This window comes from Barbus barbus (assembly GCF_936440315.1).
Source record: "Barbus barbus genome assembly, chromosome: 23".
Classification (NCBI taxonomy): domain Eukaryota; kingdom Metazoa; phylum Chordata; class Actinopteri; order Cypriniformes; family Cyprinidae; genus Barbus; species Barbus barbus.
Window position 1 is genome coordinate 6,490,495 of NC_136751.1, and position 19,080 is coordinate 6,509,574.

The following is a 19,080-nucleotide window of genomic DNA, read 5'->3' on the forward strand; positions in this document are numbered from 1 at the left end:
ATTTAAAGTGGATCAAAACCTTTCATCAAAGTCTACATAAAAGAGAGAGAACATTTAAGATTGGAGGCAATTCTCTAGAATTAATCAAACTTTTTAATGCTACATCTCTGTTTCTACTGTTGTGATATTTTTGTGATAATGTGGGTAAACATCAAGGGATTTTAATGAAGTCAGAGCAAGAAATTATTTTTAATTCATAAATCCAAGTTCCATAGAGTACAAAAACAACAATTGACAGTAGGAATAAGTCACTTTTTATTGAGTAAAAATCAGACATGAAGACGTGCAGACTGAAAACCAGTGTAACAAAGTCACCATGATCAAAAAAAAAAAAAGTCTGCATCCAGTTGTAAAAAAATATGATCTATTTTCAGAGAAACCAATTTTCTTCTGCCTGTAGAGCATCTTTTTTTTTATTTTTTTTTCTATAGCTGTGCAAAGTATTGGTGTCTTTCCTGAAAACATTTTCCATGTAACTAGTAATTTTCCCACCTTCTGAAAAAGGTTGCTTTTATAAATCAAAGCATTTCCCATATTACATCAACACTGAACCCATCTTTACACTGTAAATATGTAGTTTCATATCCTTTCAACATTTAAAACTAAACCGCCAAAATAACAAGAGAAAAAAAAATTAAACAGACAACTAGGTCAACACTGACCACTTTAAATCAAACACAAACTCACTCACACAGACGTGACGTAACTGGAAAACACTCAGCGTCTGTGACGGCTGTGGCTTGAATGGCTGCTGCTGTGGTGTTTGCTTTTATGAGAGCGTTCATATGAGCGCGAGCGTTCCCGCCGGTCGCGATGATGGCCTCCACTGCTACGCTCGTGCTTGTGCTTCTTCGTTAAGTCTGAGGAACCTCGGTCCCGGTCGCGCTCTCTCTCCCGCTCACGGGGCTTGCTGGTGGAACGAGAGCGGCTGCGTGAGCGTTTCCTCTTGTGTCCGTGTCTGCTGTGCTGGTGCAGGTCGTCTGAGCGCTGCTTTGACTTCAAGTGTGGCAGGAGGGGAGATGGAGGGCCGTGGTTGGCGTGTCGTCGTGGGGATGGGCTGCGGCTATGAGAGCGGCTCTGGGACCGTGAGCTGTAGGTGCCTGAGTGACTGCGCCTGTTATTGTAACTACAAGAAAAAAAAACGGTTGAGTATAGACACCAACATTATAGAGCATAGAGCAGTGCATTGCAAGAGGTACTTACTGTCGTCTGGGAGAGCGCGATCTGGACCGGGATCTCGTTCTGGAACGACTCGCACTTCTACTGTTCCGACCTAACTTACTATCTTTCCTGAGTCTAAAGAAAGGACAAGGAAGATTCTTAATTAGTGGGTATTAATTAAACAAAACAAGTACTTGATGAAAGTCAAGCCAGTCAAACACTCACCCGTTGTGTGGGCTCTTAGAGCCCTGAGGCCGATCTTCTGGTTCTTTCTTCATGGCCTTAAGCATTTGAGGGTTAGGAGACTTCTCATCTGCTTTCATTATATTAGGTGAACCTAACAGGAAGAATCCAATTTGATGAGGACAAGTTTAGCAGAATGTTCCTGCTGCTCTTTTCCAAAAGTCAAGCTCCAACAATCAAGAGGTATTAAAACAGTCCACACGACTCCTGTGCTAAGTCTTCTGAAGCCATACAATAGCTTTATGGAGGAACACAAATGCATTCCCATAAAAACTTTGGGTTTTACGTGAATTGTATAGAAAAGAGCAGCCTGGACTAACTACTTCTTTTGTGTCATAGAAAGAAAAAAGTTGTGTGTTTGGAACAACAAGGGTAAACAATGCTTAAAAGTAAAGCGAAGGCAAAGACCAAGATGGTTTTATCTTTTAAAAAAAGGTTAGACTGCACAGTAGGCAGTGGAAGTGACAACTTACATGGTTTGGATCCAGGAGAGAATCCACCCAATGTGGAGAGAGCAGGAGTGCCATCTGGATTCAGTCCTTTGGCCTTCAGTTTGGCTTCCTGTAGAGCCACCTTCCGCTTGTCCACTTCCTTCTCCAGCAATTCATAATTTGGCTACAAGTCAAAAAGGAAACAAATTAGAAACAGACTCGATATAACACACGTGAAGACCAGCTAACTCTAAAACGGGAGCGAGGGCAAACGAGTCTAACCTTTTTTCTTGTGTACAACTTCAAAGTGGTTACACATATATCTTTGATCTCCTCCTCTGTGACACCAAACAGCAGGTACCATTGCGGCCGAGAGGGTAAAGATATCTGAGAGAAAGAATGATTGAAAAAGATCATTAAAAGGCATTAAAAAAAAAACTGAGCTTAGAGTAAACGGAGGTGGAGATGAAGATGGCCAGGCAATGGTTTTGTACCTGTAGCACTCGTGCAGCGAGGTAAATGCAGGCACAGGCGATGGTTTCAGCTTGAAATCTCACAAATACATTAGTGCGAAGGCTGTCGTTCATATAGTTCCTGCAACACAAAAGGTGAACCACAAAATTGCCATTTCCCTGCATGGGTTGTTCATCTATAAGTTTATGTACGAGGTTTGTCACATGATGCAAATAAAAAGATCAAATATAAATGGAGGCTTGAGTTTAACTTTGCCCTTTCCCTCTCTGCCTCACGTTCCTCTGTTGTTCAACAAACGTGTAAAGGCAAGCATGCAGTGTGGACAGACACATGTTCAGTGCACATGTGCACAGACAAGCTCATGGGAGCAGGTTTGTCAAAAATAGAACTGGTTCCACTAGTTTGCATGCAACAAATTACTACAACTCCATTTCTTGAAAACGTCAGAAATAACAGATTAACTTTCCATAAAATAAGCAGATGAGAGAATGGGGGTGTAGCACTGCATGCGACTCATAACACTAAACGGCATGCATGGTGACTAGGAGTCAAAGCGGGACTGAGAGCAGCTGCTCTGGGAATGAACAAATACACATCTCAGACTAGATGGCTAAATGGAGACTTGCAGACAGACAAAATCTTTAACTTCTGAATGACGGCCAGATATGGGATGCAAACAGGCAGATGGACACTGTGGACCCAGCTCTGTGGGAAATACTACACTGATGTGCATTGTGCTGGAACGGAAACAATAAAGAGTTTATGCTACAGGCCATTGGATTTATGTGGAAAAGCTGAGCTTCAAACAAGTCATTCAAGCATAAACTGAGGAAGAGAGAGTTCCCGTAAGACAACGCCTCGCACCAAATTATTGATAACAATCGCATATTTAAAGGAATGGTTCAACAAAAATGAAAATGGTCATTTATTCACCATGTCATTCTAAACCTAAACTTTCCACAGTGGAACACAAAAAAGGAGAAATATTTAACAAGATCAAGATTTAAGATCCTCCATATAATGGATGCAAAGTGAATATAAAAGCACGAAGAAGCACATTGTGCATCATATTACAAGTCTTCTCAAGCCATATGATACCTTTAAATGTGAAGTTGTTATACCATTTGGTTACACGTTATTTATTATGCAAACTTATCAAAATAAGCACATCAAAATAAGACAAGACCAAATTTGAATATGCATAGCTTAAATTTTTTGTTCAGAAGACTTGGAATAAAGAGAATCTTTGATCTGGACACTATATGCTTTCAATTTAAGGGAATGAGTAATGTGAACTTTTTCCATTGCTATTCTACGAAGAAAAAAAATCATATAGGTTTGAGAAGACATCACGGTGATTTTCATTTTTGGGTAGTTTACCCTTTAAACTGGATTATATTTAGAAAACAAAAGACAAGACTACTTACACCCCCTAAATATAGTAGTTGAGGTTTAATAATGAATTCAAATATTCAGGCTTTAAAACTACCTTTAAAAAAAAAAAAAAAAAAAAAAGAAATCTTGAGACTTGAAGCAAAAACCAAAATACAAATCCTTTTGGACAACCGCAAGAAAACAAGATGCTGCTGGCAGCTGGAAAAGGCCCCCTTCAGTGATTCTCGGGCAGAGAGCTCTCACTGGATTGGCTGTCACGAGAAGGGCAGCCAATGGGGGGAGATTCCTGAGGTCATGTGGTTGGAGGAGCAGAGTTCAGAGGTTCTTTATGACACTTACCATCATGGACTACCCTTTAATCAAAGAGTAGAAAGAAAGGACAAAGTTAAACTAAGCTCTCCACTTTCTTTTAATTACAGCCATGAACAAGAGATTTAAAACAGAAGACACACCAACACACGAGTCACAAATACACCAATCCATCAGATGAGAGGACAGAAAAATTACATAAAGGAGGCAGAGGGGTTAATTACTGGTTACACCTCAGTGTCTAGACACCCAATGCAGGATTGTTTATTTACTCACCAGGCTGTCTGGACCAACGTTTGGTTCTTCTCACATTCAAGGACTTGCAGGTACATGACGATAATCTACAAGGCCGATGAAACTGCATGTTAAAGTTATTCCTTTTCATTCTACTAAAAGTTTAAACTCTAAAAACAAAACGGCAAGAGCAGGAACTGAATGGTACGTACCTTGTGTGGGTGTTTGACGTGGACGCAGAAGCCCAGCTCCTTCAGCACACGCCGTTCAGCTTTAATCACCTGGTTTTTGGTGTTTATGTAGTTCTGATCAAGTATCAATGGACTTGGATTCCTGATTTGTGAAGGAACGAAAGGAAAATCGTTTCCCCTGACTCAAATATTATTCAAGACAATGAAAAAAAATGCTTTTTTTTGTTTGCTTGCTTCATTTTAAATTCAAATCATTCTGTTTCCCTTCCAACCAACTAAAGGCAACAGGTCCAGTTTTGTGACTCCTGTAATTTCAGTGTAAGACTTTCAGCACTGCCACAAGTGACCGTCAGAGACGAAGAAAAAAAAAAAGCTCACCTCTCACCACATCATAGCTTCGACAGAAAGAAAGAAAAAAAAAGTTCTGCTAAAAACAACCAATATCACAATACACTAACCAGATAAATCTTGGGGACCAAAAGCACCAAAAATCTCAACACAGTATACACAGACTCAGTTTAACAATCAAAAAACGTAGAAGAGACGTAGTGAGCTCTTCATCATAAACACTGCTGAGTCATGATCTGACAATAGCATGAATGAGCCTTCAGGTGTGTCAGGTAATCATCTTTCAACCACATTATCTAAATATGCTATTCAAAATTAAGAAATACTCCCTAACTGCAAGACATTCTTTTACTCCTTTAACTATTGAAATACTATAACTGTCCAGTTATGATAAAAACAAACACTTCAAATGTAATTTTTGACTAAAACCAAGTTGTATACCTAATATTCCAAAACAAAATATTACCAGTCTAGTCTTTATTTTACTAAACTAACCAAATTTAAATATTTCTCTCTGATTTAACCATTTTTTTTTTTTCACAGATCTTATCTGAAATTTATTTTCACTGCACCCATCCACAAGTGCGTGAATATTTCATAAAGCACAAATACAATCTCTTTAGTTTTATGTTTTCACACAATTACATCTAAATTCATAATCATAAAACATCTAAATCATCTACACTAAACATCTTGGTTAGTTATTTCTAAGAGTGAACACACACAATGATCTCAAAAATGAAATGCCAATGACAATTCATGACTGTTCTACATATAACGTAACATTTCATTGTGAATTTTAGACAATAAATTGTCAAAGACACCCAATCTAAACAATGCTTACATTGTGCTTTTTTTATTTTTTTATATTCTCATTATGCAACCCTCACGGCTCCCATCATGTGAATATTTAAGAGATTTTAAAATCGCATGTGAAGCATGAAATATTTCTGTGGAAGCTATGACGTTTGGTGAGGTGTCTTTTTTAAAAATGAAATGAAAATTAAGATCGTCACCTGTGCTGGCAGAGACAATAAGCTTAAACTGAGATACAGGAGTCACCCAGACGCTTCGGACCAGCGGCCAACCTGTCGATCCCCGATATCCCAGTGACCGCTTTCAGACCACTGGCTTCTCCCAGGGGAGGGGGGGAAGCGACACCTCGCTCACTGTTGCCATGCCGACTGCTTCATCTCTACGTACCATTCCACATCACCCAGGCATTGGTAAATGTAGCTGGTCGCTGTTAGTTGGTTGCAAGGGAAAAAAGAATTCAAGTTAATACCGCATCCTTGATTTCAGATGAACAATTTTTCCTTTTTAAATTGTTCTCTACTTCATTCTGGAATTCAAATTATACTAGCCAGTAATCAGCCACAATACAGCTCAATTGGAAAATCCCTTGCTCAAGTTTACACTTTTGAGCCGTCTGAATGTTTTTACTTGCTCAGGTAATCAGAATATCCTGCTGTTACTACCAATTATGACTGATGAAGGAACTGAAAAGCTTTAAAATGGTTTAGAATAAAGCAAACAAAATCAAGACATCATATCAAAGACAAACAGAAGTGCACAGACTACTCACAATTAACATGTTAAAGTATACCTGAATCGTTTACAATTTGAGGTGATGACATTAAATGTTATCCAAAGAAAAATAAATCGGTTAAGGTGGGAGGTTGCTTGCACAGGTAACGGACAGAGGAAACGGTGTGACAGAAACTCTGCGAGAATGTGCCATGCTTACCTTTTGCCTCGGAGCTGCCTCAAATGATGAAACACGTTGATGACGTCCCTAATTCGTCGAGGGGCTTCTTCGATCTTTGAAGCCAAGTTAACACAGGCCATGGCCACAATCTAGAGAGAGAGAACAGATGACAGAAAGAGCGGTCAAAAACACTATTACAGAGCATTTATTAGTTAATAGACTGATAAATATATCAACTTGTTAGCAGACAATACCATTTTCTGATGATAAATGGCTAAAATATGCAAATGTTTGTGTAACATGCATTTAATTTGTATGGAAAAAAACAACAAAGGTCTACTACAACTATATACAAAATGTACAATCTTAATTGTATAATTATAACGAGAGTATGTATGTATTATGTACACACACACACACACATATATATATATATATATATATATATATATATATATATACATAACTGTCTAGCTAAACAGTTAGCCTGTAATGCCCCAAAATATCGTCTAGTTAGGCAGTTCTCTGGTATTTGAAAAACAAAACGCCCATTATAACTATCCTGTTATGACGACAGCGTTTAAAATATAATATTTACACACCATGGCGCAATAATCCGGTTGAATGTCATTTACAGAAACGTTAACTCAAACAACATGGCTGCCATCCGCATTGCTTGTAAACACGGCTTCAGTCTCTTACCTCAAAACTGTGTTTCACGAAGGACTTCGAGTAGAAGAATCGCTGAAAAAGCACTTGTCCGGTCGCCATGGCCACCTGAAACATAATTACGAATAAACAAAATTTAATATAAACGGCCCTGTTTCGTTTCAAAAGCAGCGTCCGCCATTTTGTTTTTGTCTAGCCGACGGACGCCGCTCGCGAAAGCCGTTCAAACTCATTTAGATTACACACATTATATACACTAAATATCTAATTAAATTGGGAATGGGTTGTTTAGTCCGCTGACATATCTGGTGTGTTTTGTTTTGTTCATGATTTACCTGCGGCAGTCGCAGCAGGATCCCGGCGGCCTGGATGAGCTCGCAGCCCAGGATCCGCAGGTCCGTCTCGGTGTACAGGTCGAGGCCATCCTGCATAGACGGGGTCGGGGAGAGATTTTCCTCTGGAATCAAAGAATTATCGATGGTGAGGAAGACTAGGGAATATACTTTATCCCCTATTAATATGCCCTCGCTATTAGCAGGCGCGTTTGCGGCGGGACCGGTGGCCATCGACGCCTCCATGATCGCTGTCGTCGGTACCTGCCGAGGACGCTTCACTCTAGAACCCAGAGCGGAAAACAGCACCGGACAGCTCGCTGATTGGTGCAGAGATGTGTCACGTGACCTCAACAAACCAATCGCTGTCAGATGGCTGTTACTTTATTCAACGCTGTAACCCACCGTATTACTTTAAAGTACGTTTTTGTGCCCATAAATAATTATACGTTTTAAATATATTCCTGGTATGAATTGCGAGGGCTCTCAAACAGGTAGAAATTATTACACGAATTAATTTTTTTGTTGTGTGTTATTTACAACACCAAATTCCTAACACTGTGCCTAGATTTGAAGTCTTCCTTGCTGAGATTTCCCATCAAACTCATAACAAATTCCCTTAATCTATTGTTTACTTTCTTTTTTGTGCATTTTTCCTTAATATTTCGTGTTACATTATTGTAATTCAATGCTGTGCTGTTTCTTAAAAAAATTATAATAAAAAATAAAATAAATATGCATTATAGGTTTTATATGAGTCTATTCAACATCAACGCATTATGAAAAATAAATAGTAACGTACACTTAGTGGACTATATACTTGTCTCCTTGGAGAAAGTAAGCTATAGGCTATTATGTAATATGTGGATTTTACTAAAAAAAATAAAATAAAAAAAAAATACTACATTTTTAACAAAATAAAATAATCTGCACAACTGGGACCCTTTTGTCGTATTGTATTCCATAAAACTGAGGAAGTAACCATGCTAATGTATTTTCTATCAGTGCAATCAGATTTTCTTTGGGAGAATATGAGTGGTTCAGTGTGATTGAGAGTAACTAGTTACATGTAACGGAATTACATGATTAAATTACTAAATAAATGTAACTAATCTGTTACAGTTACTGAGAAAAATGTATAATTAAATTACAGTTACTTATGAAAATGTTAACGATCGCAAAGGGGTTTACACCTGAATATTTTCACACGCATACAGATTTGATTGATTTCTTCCTAAATTGCATTGACTGCTCTATGTTTCAGGAGTTTAGGACACATTTGTTTGTTAACTGTTGTATTTCCAATCTGGATTTATGTATATGCTTTATTTTTTTAAGATTAACTCCTTGTTTTTCCAAAGCATTAGATGCCAGTGTTTTCATAGCTAGTCATAGCTATGCAAAGATTTGATTTTCATTTTTTTAAATATCATAGCTATTATCGTCATATGATTTTAAATCTGTAAAAATGATCTCAACGTGAAAAGAGATGTTAATGTCTGATTATGTGGTGGTTGTGAAATTTTTGTCATCTTATGTGATGATAAAAGTGATGAAGGATTTTGAGAAGTCTAACAGTAATCACACTAAAAATGCTGGGTTAAAAACAACCCAGCGCTGGGTGAAATGTGGACAAAACAGTGATTAGCTTGTTTTGACCCAGTGGTTAGGTTAAATGGTTAACCCAACCTTCTGAGTATTTTTCTATTGCTTAAAAATTACTATTTCTTGCTTAAAATGCACCCAAAATAGGTTGAAAATTCAATAAATATGTCCACTAATGCACATTTATGCTCTGAGTGTGTGTGTTCATGGTTTGTGTGTGTGTGTGTTCACTTGGATGGGTGAAACGCAGAGCACAAATTCTGAGTATGGGACACCATACTTGGCTACACATCATCCTTTCATTTCCTTTAATGCTTCACCTGTTTTATTAGAAATTGTCACCCAGCCTAGTGTCTGAATTTTAAAGGTGATTTTATTCCATAGAGACCCTTAAAAATATAACACACTTTACAACAAAATACTATAGGCACTACAGTTATTACCAGAGTATTTATCCACCATCCAAAAAATAAATAAATAAGCGTCCCATGATTTGTAGCAATGGCTCTAGTCATAATTATGGTATATACAGCTCTCACAGAAGTCACTTTCAAACCAAGGAGCTTTCTGTTGATCAGTAAATGTGTGTGACCACCTTGAACCCGAGCAAAATCTCCAATCTTTTGAATGAATTGTTTACATGAATTACTATTACATTTGCCAAACAATGGTAAATGTGACCATACCCATAATATAAATATTCTTGGAATATTATTAATTATTATTATTATAAACTGTTAGGGCCCGTTCACACTAAGACGGTAACTATAAAGATAACTATAACAGCAACTTGAGGCCTTTAAAGTCTTCTTGGATTTGGATTGGCTGTCAATGTTTTTATCATCCATCAGCTGGAAAGGAACATTATTCACCAACGTCATTAAAGTTAGAATTAGAATGATTAATAAAACATTATAGTTATCATTCTAGTTTTAATCCTCAGTGTGAACAGGCCTTAATTCACGGTTGTTATTTTTTTTCTCTCTCCACACTGTCCTGAGCTTGATCTCTCATCCTGACCGCCTGGTGTTGCTGCAGGAGCTGGACTACACCTAGCTGATTGTGTGTCCTTGCAACATCTTCTGCTGTTTCTCTCCAGCTGCTCCTTATAGCGGGATCAGCCCCTTTGTCTAGCAGAACCTTGAGGACCTGTGGATTGAATCACAAGTGTAGTGAGAAAGGAAAGACACAGGTAAACATTTATAAAGACACTGATTTCCTACATTTTCCTGTATGAAAGCGGAATCACATCATCTCAATTGTTTTTAATATTTCATAACATTACAGTTTTTACTGTATTTTTAATCAAATAAATGCAGCCTTGGTGAGCATAAGAGGCTTTTTCCAATTCAAATTATCTCAATTATTACAAACTTTGGATTGGTAGTGTATGAACTCATGGAAACCATAAAAATGAGAGCGAATCAACACACCTTGCAGTGACCCCTCTCAGAGGCCAAGTGCAAAGGTGTCTGTCCGAGCCTCTCCACTGCATTCTCATCTGCCCCATAGTGCAGCAACAGTTTGGCAGCCTCAGCATTGTCCCTGAGTGTTGAGTAGTGCAGTGGTGTCATTTTGAGGTTGTCCCTGTCCTCAAGTCCTGCTCCATTCAGAATCAACAAGTGCACCACAGCCCTAGAGCCACTGCGGGCAGCCAGATGCAGCGGAGACGCCACATCTCCATCCCTGACATCAACCTTAGCCCCTACTGTTAACAGCTGCTGGAGGATCTATGGGGAAGGGGATGATATGGTTTAGATGAGACAGATGAAAATTATAGAGTAAAAGAAAGATCAAATGGTGCTAAGGAGACAGGAACAGAACACTGCCCTTCACCCACACAAATGCCATCTGTTTCACAGCACGCAGTTGGCGTGACTCTGACAGAACACAGCCAAAAGGGCAGCAAGACCTTGAATTCACAGTCTTGGCAAATGCAAGCTATGCTGCGGTATTAGGGTTGATTGGAAACAAATGCATCGAGGTGTTTATAAGACACTTCATGTATACAGATTTTTTTTGGGGGGGAGAAGATTACATGATCAGTGCTGGATAACATTGGATAGCATAACATTAGTATTATTACAGTAGCTGTAAAGTAACTAAGATGTCACACTGCCAATTTTCTGTATCATTTTTCTGTGTCATCAAGCTGCATTTAATATAGTGTCCCACTAGCCAATGTTCCAGCCACAAACGTCATTTACACAGTCTCTGGTGTTTTTCTGGTGATTTCCCTCAAAACAGTTGGTAGATGTGATGTTTTGCCCATCAATTTTATGGGCAACAGTGGTATTTTCAGTTGTATGCATCTCTAAATATTCTACATTAAATTAATAAACAGTAGTAATATTTAACTGAAAAAAGTAGCTCATAATTAACTCAAAGGAGGCACCACCCATCATTTGTTAAATTTGACCAATTAAATATATATATATATTGATTATAAACACCATATATACGTCTTTAGACACAAGCCAAAATGTTTCTTACTGTAGGAAAATCTAATATTTTGGGGGGATTTTTACAATTCAATTAGCTATTGTATGAAGCTAGAATTTTAACTTAAGAAAAAACTTTAAACATTTTGTTAGTCAATGTTTCATTTAGTTTACTTAACATGAATAAAGACTTCAAAAGACTTGAATATTAAAAAATTTTTCCATGGGAAGTGTTATTTGCAAACTGAACAGAACAGGTTTAAACCAGAAACCATGATTTTCAATTACCGTACACAGACTATCCTCTATTATTATTTGACTATTATTATTATTATCAGTGCATATTGCACATTTGAAACCATTTGTGAAAAACCTCTTTAAACCAGGTTGACATTAGGAGCCATTCTTAGAATGAACTAGTAGCAGGACTTGTCAGGTTAATGAAATAAAATCTTTGAAAGACCAAACAAACGATGGTTTGCACATAGTCAATCACCTTCTTGTCTCCAGAGCAGGCACAAAGGTGCATGGCTGTGCGGCCGTTAGGACCCCTCATATTGGCATCTGCACCTCGGTGGAGCAGTAACCTCACCCCCGCCTCATTCCCCACCAACACCGCCAGCTGCAGGGGACTCATGCCCACACCCTTTCCTCCCTCCACGTCTGCCCCATTATCCAGCAGGAGCTCCGCCATGTCGCCCCAGCCTCCAAAAACTGCCCAGTGCAGAGGTGTCCACTTATGAAAGTCCTGGTGGTTCGGTGAGGCCAAATGCTGGAGCAGAACCCGAGCCGTGCCCAGGTGTCCGTTGGCTGCAGCCAGGTGAAGGGGCGTCTGGCCGGAGCAGGACCTAGCTGAATGTGACGCCCCCTTCTGCAGGAGAAAGCCTGTGGTCTCAGGGTTTCCTCCACTGCAGGAGCGGTGCAGGGGCGTGCAGCTGAAGAAGTCCTGGCTATTTACCTCCACCTGGCCGGTTTGCAACAGGAACTTGATCAGCATGAGATGACCCTTGAAAGAGGCGTGGTGGACAGCTGTCCAACCATACGGGTCCCTGGAAGTACAAAATGGCCCAGTCAGCAAAAAATATAGCTATATATTTATTTTGGGAATAGCACAACAAGCTTTTTTATGGTATTAGACGTTACTATTTTTACACTGGTACCTTTTGTTACTAACGTGTGTGACACTGTAATAATACTTATTTCAAAGGGACATATCATGGAAAGCATGACATAAACAACATTATAGCAAAAAATACTGTCGATATAGTAAAAAAAATTTATATTATAAGTTAAAATATTTTCTCTTAATTCATAGTTGACCGAAATATGAAAATTCTGTCAGGCTCATGTCATTTCAAACCCATAAAACCTAAACCACAAATTAAGATTTTTTTTTTTTTTTTTTTAAACCTGAGAGGTTTATGTTCCCCCATTGAACGTCTAGGTAACACAACGTATCCAAAGAGGGAATAAAGGCATCATAAAATAAATCCATATGAATGGAGCTAAATTGATCCACGTCCTGTGAAGAGATACTATCTCTTCATATGACGAACGTGTTTATTTTAAGGCTTTAAACATAGTTTAATGATAACTTCTAAACCGTTAAAGACAGACCTACTGTGAGCTACAAGGTTTTTAATTGATGGTATATGCTTTTGTTGAATCCTCCAGCTTGCATTTATATTTTTTTAAGTAATAGTTTAACTGCAGGAAGTCTGGTGAGAAACTTACATTAACCACGATTCTGCAAATCAGAGAAATCTCCAGCACTTTTACACTCTATATGAGAGCAAAAACTTAACATGGAAAACTTAGCTTATATCATTTGTCATTTTCTCAGCTACAAAATCAGATCATTAAAAAATGTACAATATGGCCCCTTTACCAGGTTAAACATGTAGTTCACATAAAAAATGGCATCATTTGGAATTACATGAAAATATTGGCAATTATTTTGGATGAACTATTCCTTTAAGGTTCTAGATCACTAACTGGCAGTTAGCAGGCACGCCACGTTCCAGCATGGCCTTGACTTGGTCCAGACATCCATCCCAAGCAGCGTAGTGCAGCCTGCGCTCATCCAGAAAGGAGTGTCTGGGTTTGGGTCGACGGTGGATCCTCCACTGTCTGGTCCCTGCAGCCGTCCGGACCTTCCTCTCCACAGACCCCATAGACACCGAGTCGTGGAGCTCCAACCACCTCCAGTGCACCTCTGGGCCTGTGTGGGCCATGGCAGGAGGATAGTCTGTGGAGGAAATTGATTTACAAGGTTTAGTAAAATAGATTATACTCTACTAAAAGAGTATGGACAGTTATACAAATTAGTTTCTGGATAACTACACTAATTCCACCAGGGGGAGGTAAAAGTTTACTGCAGTTAGATTCTCAGCCAGTTTGGTTGCATCATTAATAATCATTAATAATTTTAAGAGTGTGTAAATCACTGAAGCAGTTGCTTAACCTATAAAGTCACTGTCCCAATGGCTTTAGAAATTCTATATTGATCTTTCAGTGAATGGTTTCAAATACTCTTCTGATCTGTCTTTCTGCTGTAATTCCATCTGGAGTCACAGTTGTCATGGTAACAATGGCTGCAATTTTACTATTTTCGAACTTTACTGGCAGTCTGTCGTATAGAGGAGAAACAACACATGGATAACATTTTAGTGATATTATTAGAATTTCATCGTAAGTCTATAAAAATATTTTTGCTCATATTATTGCTCACTTGTCCTCTTGCAGTACTTATCATGTTCATTTTGCTTATTGGGATCTTTCACAATTCAATGCATTTTTAATGTTCGGAGTCAGTATATCAGGGTTGTGCACCATGCAGAAATTAATTGAGAAATGCCTTTTAACTTCAAATTCAATTCCCCAGTATGAAATGAGATAGCAAATTGAATGCATCATTTAAATCAAATTAAATTCTAAAAGTCTAAAATTCTAAATCTCTCCACAACGAGCCGCACAATCTGAGATATCATGCATGTCTGTAACACAAAAGTTTAATACAAATTGCACGAGCAATAGTTTTAGTAAGGCATGCCTCAACTTTGTTTTAAATGAAAGTGACTTTTTTTGTTGTTAGTTAGTTTACCGAAAAATCATAAATTAATTTCATTCCAAACCTGTATGACTTTCTTTAATTTGTGGATTTCTGAAGAATGTTGGTAGTGCTGGTTTTGGTGACCATTGACATCCATTGTATGGGGCAAAAAAAGACATTTCTCTAAATATCATCTTTTATGTTCAACGTCATGCAGATTTGGAACGACACAAGGCTGAGTAAAATAATGACCGAATTTTAATTTTTGGGTGAACTATGTGCATCATACAGACAGATGAAAAGTTTAATTATAGTTGAAGTGTTCTTCTTAATGTGAACGTGTGTTCCACATCAAGCTATGAGCCACAGGAGATCTGGAGGCGTGTACGGCCTGTCATGTCGTGGGAGTTCGGGATTATGTGGGCGGACAACTGGCTCCTGCCCATGCCTCCTGCCTTGCCATTTATCAAGGCAAAATATCTTTTAAAAACATGCTAATGCACACATACACTGCTGCTGAGGAAGATTAACAATTAGCCATCAAGATGACGCTATTTTGTATCATTTTCAGTGAAATTATTTGAGTAATATTTCTTAGTAATGGCTATTAAACTCCTATTTTAATGGTACCCCAAACAATTCTCAGATCATAAGACAACCTGCATCTTGTAAAATTCAAATTAGCATTCACTTAAATACACATAACCAGAAATTCCAAATGAGTTGACTGGAAACGAGACATAAGTTACCTGTGAGTGCCAGTTACTCCATGCTTCTCTCCAGTGTGCTGTTGAACAGATTTCTCAGGGTGACATAACATGTAAGTCCAGTCTTTCCACCCCTTCTGATATCGTTCATCAAGTGTTTTATGTTCATCTGAGGTTGCTATGGTGAGAATGGGCTTTAGAGCACTGTTATTGTATGATGGCACAGACGAGAGAGAGAGACAGAGAGAGAGAGAGAGGGAGATTTGAGGCAGTGCATGCCTGATGGTTGCTGTGGCACAATTACATACACACTGCATGCAATTATCTCTTTTATTGTATTCTATGTAAAACACTTTGAATTACCATTGTATTCGAAATGTGCTATAAATCTACTCATCTTGTTTGATCACTTTGGTTATTGTGATATTTCACAATTTTTTTATTTCTGAAATGAGTATACTCATGCAAAATGTAAAAATAGTACCATTTGTTTCCAGCAAGGTTGTGCACAATGCAAAAATGAACCAAGAAATGCCTTTTAACGTCAAATTCAATTCCTGAAAATGAATTGAGGTAGCAGGATTTAAGCAGAATTTCAATAGAATTAAATGAATGTAATTGCAGGATATTGGTGGCAAAAATAATTGGTCTGACAGAACTGGACTTCACAACACATCTGTTCTACATATCATGGAATAATTTTTTGTATTTCTGCATAATTAATTATACAATTATTCATGACTTTTAACACATGTTGGACTAATGAAATTCCTTTGCTGCATGACATTGTCAAATTGCATTGAATCATAATTTAATAAATTCCCGTTTGTGGCCAGTTCAATTCAATTTCCCATTCATGAATCAAAAGACCCCCTCAGGTTTTGATGAAGTGTCATAAATCAATGCAAACATAGCATCTCTTAGACATGGTATTTATTTAATTTTGTATGTCTATAATACTGAAATTAAGTGTGAAATAACAGCATAAATGTAGACAGCAATGATACAATTTGGAATCCTGGCTGATCTTTTTATTTATTTTTTGAAAGAGACTGGTTTGATACACACTAGTGGCCAAAATTGTTAGAGCACTTGGTATATTTAAGAGCTTTCAGTTGTTTTTGTTGAATTGGCCATTACAATACCCATAAAACGAACTATTGCTGGAACTAACTGTGATGGAATGAATCTGCTGAAACAATGAAAATGATTGGCCGGATCTCAAAGTTGGAAAATATACTGGACAGATCTATTGTACATTCAAAGGAAAGCCTTTGTCTTGAGTTGCAGAAGGCATAGGATAACATGCTGAAGCTCTTAGGAAATATATTGACACTACGCCAGAGAGATGTGCTGCTGTAATTGCTGTAAAAGGTGGACATACCAAATATTACAGTTAAAAGTGGCTAAAAACAGTACAACTTACTTCATCTGATACTTGCGCTCAGAGCAACCCTTTGCATGTTTCATGAATATTATGAAATGAAATTATGTTTTGGAGGCAAAAAAGGTCAATATTTTCAGATCTGTCAGGTGTTCTAAGAATTTTGGCCACCACTGTATGTGTGTGTGTGTATGTATATACTATATATATATATATATATATATATAATTTGCATACAAATATGTATGAAGGGGTGTTTGCGTCATTTTATTGTTGCTGAAATGTTGTTTTCAGATGGAGTTCTCTTTTACTTATCAACTTGAACAGATATTTCTCCTAAAATTCATTGGAAGAAATAAAAAGAAACACATCTAATGTTAATACAGTAATATAAAATGAATGTAGATCATGTGGCATTTGAAGAATTTGATTAAATGTTTCAGTCTGAGAACTTTTGATGGCAGACAGTGGTATTTTGGCAGCTCAGAGCAAAGTTTGAGAATCATTGAGTATACTGAGGTCTTCCTTATTATTTGACAAATGTCACCTTTGAAGTTGCTAAACAACAGCATATCATACACTCTAAAAAATGCTGGGTTCAGCCTGTTGGGTCATTTTATTGGGTTATTTTAATATATTTTAACTCAGGTGCTGGGTAGTTTTTCTGTAACTAAGTGGCTGGGTCATTATTAATGCTGGGTTGTTATTTTGTTCTAGCCAATCGCTGGGTTGAGCCTGTCTCCGACAAATCAACCCAGCTGCTGAGTTACAGTCAGAGCGAGGGCTTTTTGTGTCCTCTACAGGAGAGAGCAGTTTGGTGCACTTCTTCAGCGAAATAAAGGTTTTTATACATTTGATTTAATTTATAAAGTTAACTGTGCTGTAAACTGTATTATTTTGCACAACGCAACATAAGGATGAGCTGTCAGTCAGCTGCATCAGCAGCGGTCGCTTCGCATGATGGAAATGCCTTTTGCCTTGCATAACATAAATGGATTTTATTCGTTATAATACTGAGTTTAATTTGACGGTAAAGTATGTTCTCTAATCTCATGGGCAGGTTACAGAGTCAAAAAAATAATTACAGACAACAACTGAATACACGTAAATTAAATGCTACTTTTAAATGTTACATTTTTATGTCTAAAATGCTTGTTAAACAAGTTTAAATATATGTAATATTATGCTGTATTCACCCAAATAAATTCAGCTTGTCTTGTATTTTGTCCATGTGTTCTTGCTTAATAATAAATGCTCATGTTATGATTATTGCTGTTGCTTCTAGTAATTCTTTGTGTGATTTTTAATGTCCAGTCCATTTTATATAATCATTTATAAACAATAGTTGACATCTTGGTCAAAATAACCCAGCATGCGTTCTGTCCAATATTTACCCATCGCTGGGTTGCCAGATACCCCAAGTTGAGTTGTTTTTAACCCAGCATTTTTTTTTTCAGTGTAGATACTCGGGTAAAGTTTGCGTAATGAAATCAAATGGTCTTGTCTTGCTCAGTTTGTAATGGAGTTCACATTTCCATGTCAGAAAGGCCTTATTTAAGACTTCCTGTTGTTTAGTGGCAAACCAGCAACCATACAAACAATTTCTTGAAATCTAAGACATGAATATGACATAATCTTTCCAGCAGTTTATTTAGCTTTGAGCATTGAATCTGAATGTTGTGCTAATAGTGGGTGGTGGAGGAAGGGCCGTTTTTTATGGGCCTCATAGGGGCGTCACTTCAAGAGCACATCATGTTTGTTTGGTTTTCCAGCAGGTTTCTGCCATTGACCTTCATCAAAGTACATGCACTGACCCACAAGAGGGCAATGTCTGTCTAGCAAAGATTATTACACTGAAACACTAGAGGTGCTGTTTTAAACATTCATTAGCCTGCTTGTCCAGCAGCCAGTCTTATATTTGAAGACATCAGTGAACCGAGACCTCAGCAGGTCCAGTGTGTCATAATGTGATATAATGTCGGTCCAGTGTGTCATAATGTTGTGATATAATGTCATCTATGTGCACAGTTCCAACCGACCACACCTGTTTTGCACTGTTCAACTTCTGAGACGTGACATTTCTGTGTCTTACGCACTAATTGTTTTAGTAAATCTTTGAGGAAAAGTAGTTTGAACATTTAAAGGTATCAATCTATTCAATTCAAAATCTCCATGACTTTCGTTTTGCTTTGAAGCACAAAGGTATTTTGAAGAACGTCCATGCTGCTCTTTTCCTTACAACAAAAGCTCCAAAAGGGATCACAAACACTTTAAAAGTATCACAGTTCTTCTGTTTTATAAGAAACAAGGCTAACACTTAACTAGAAACCTAAAAGTATTTTGCATTAATTTCATTCTTCATATAACATCATATGATCTCATGAAATATTTTAAAC

The 19,080-nt window shown here is 37.7% G+C and overlaps 2 protein-coding genes across 2 annotated transcripts; both read right to left on the bottom strand.

Moving 5' to 3' along the window:
• Positions 1-231: 231 nt before the first annotated feature.
• On the bottom strand, positions 232-7,825 carry ccnl1a (cyclin L1a). Its single transcript, XM_079374700.1, has 11 exons — positions 7,499-7,825; positions 7,197-7,271; positions 6,534-6,643; positions 4,460-4,580; positions 4,290-4,354; positions 2,330-2,429; positions 2,118-2,222; positions 1,878-2,019; positions 1,387-1,498; positions 1,204-1,296; positions 232-1,126 (listed from the first exon to the last, which is right to left on the bottom strand). Exons 1-11 carry the CDS (start codon positions 7,739-7,741, stop codon positions 718-720), a joined length of 1,575 nt encoding a protein of 524 aa, XP_079230826.1. The 5' UTR covers positions 7,742-7,825; the 3' UTR covers positions 232-717.
• Positions 7,826-9,456: 1,631 nt separating this feature from the next.
• LOC306842947 (uncharacterized protein) lies at positions 9,457-15,491 on the bottom strand. The gene is made up of 5 exons (XM_079374163.1): positions 15,343-15,491; positions 13,537-13,789; positions 12,038-12,590; positions 10,534-10,830; positions 9,457-10,249 (listed from the first exon to the last, which is right to left on the bottom strand). The coding sequence occupies exons 2-5, from the start codon at positions 13,773-13,775 to the stop codon at positions 10,070-10,072; spliced, it is 1,269 nt and encodes a 422-aa protein (XP_079230289.1). The 5' UTR covers positions 13,776-13,789; positions 15,343-15,491; the 3' UTR covers positions 9,457-10,069.
• Positions 15,492-19,080: the final 3,589 nt, after the last annotated feature.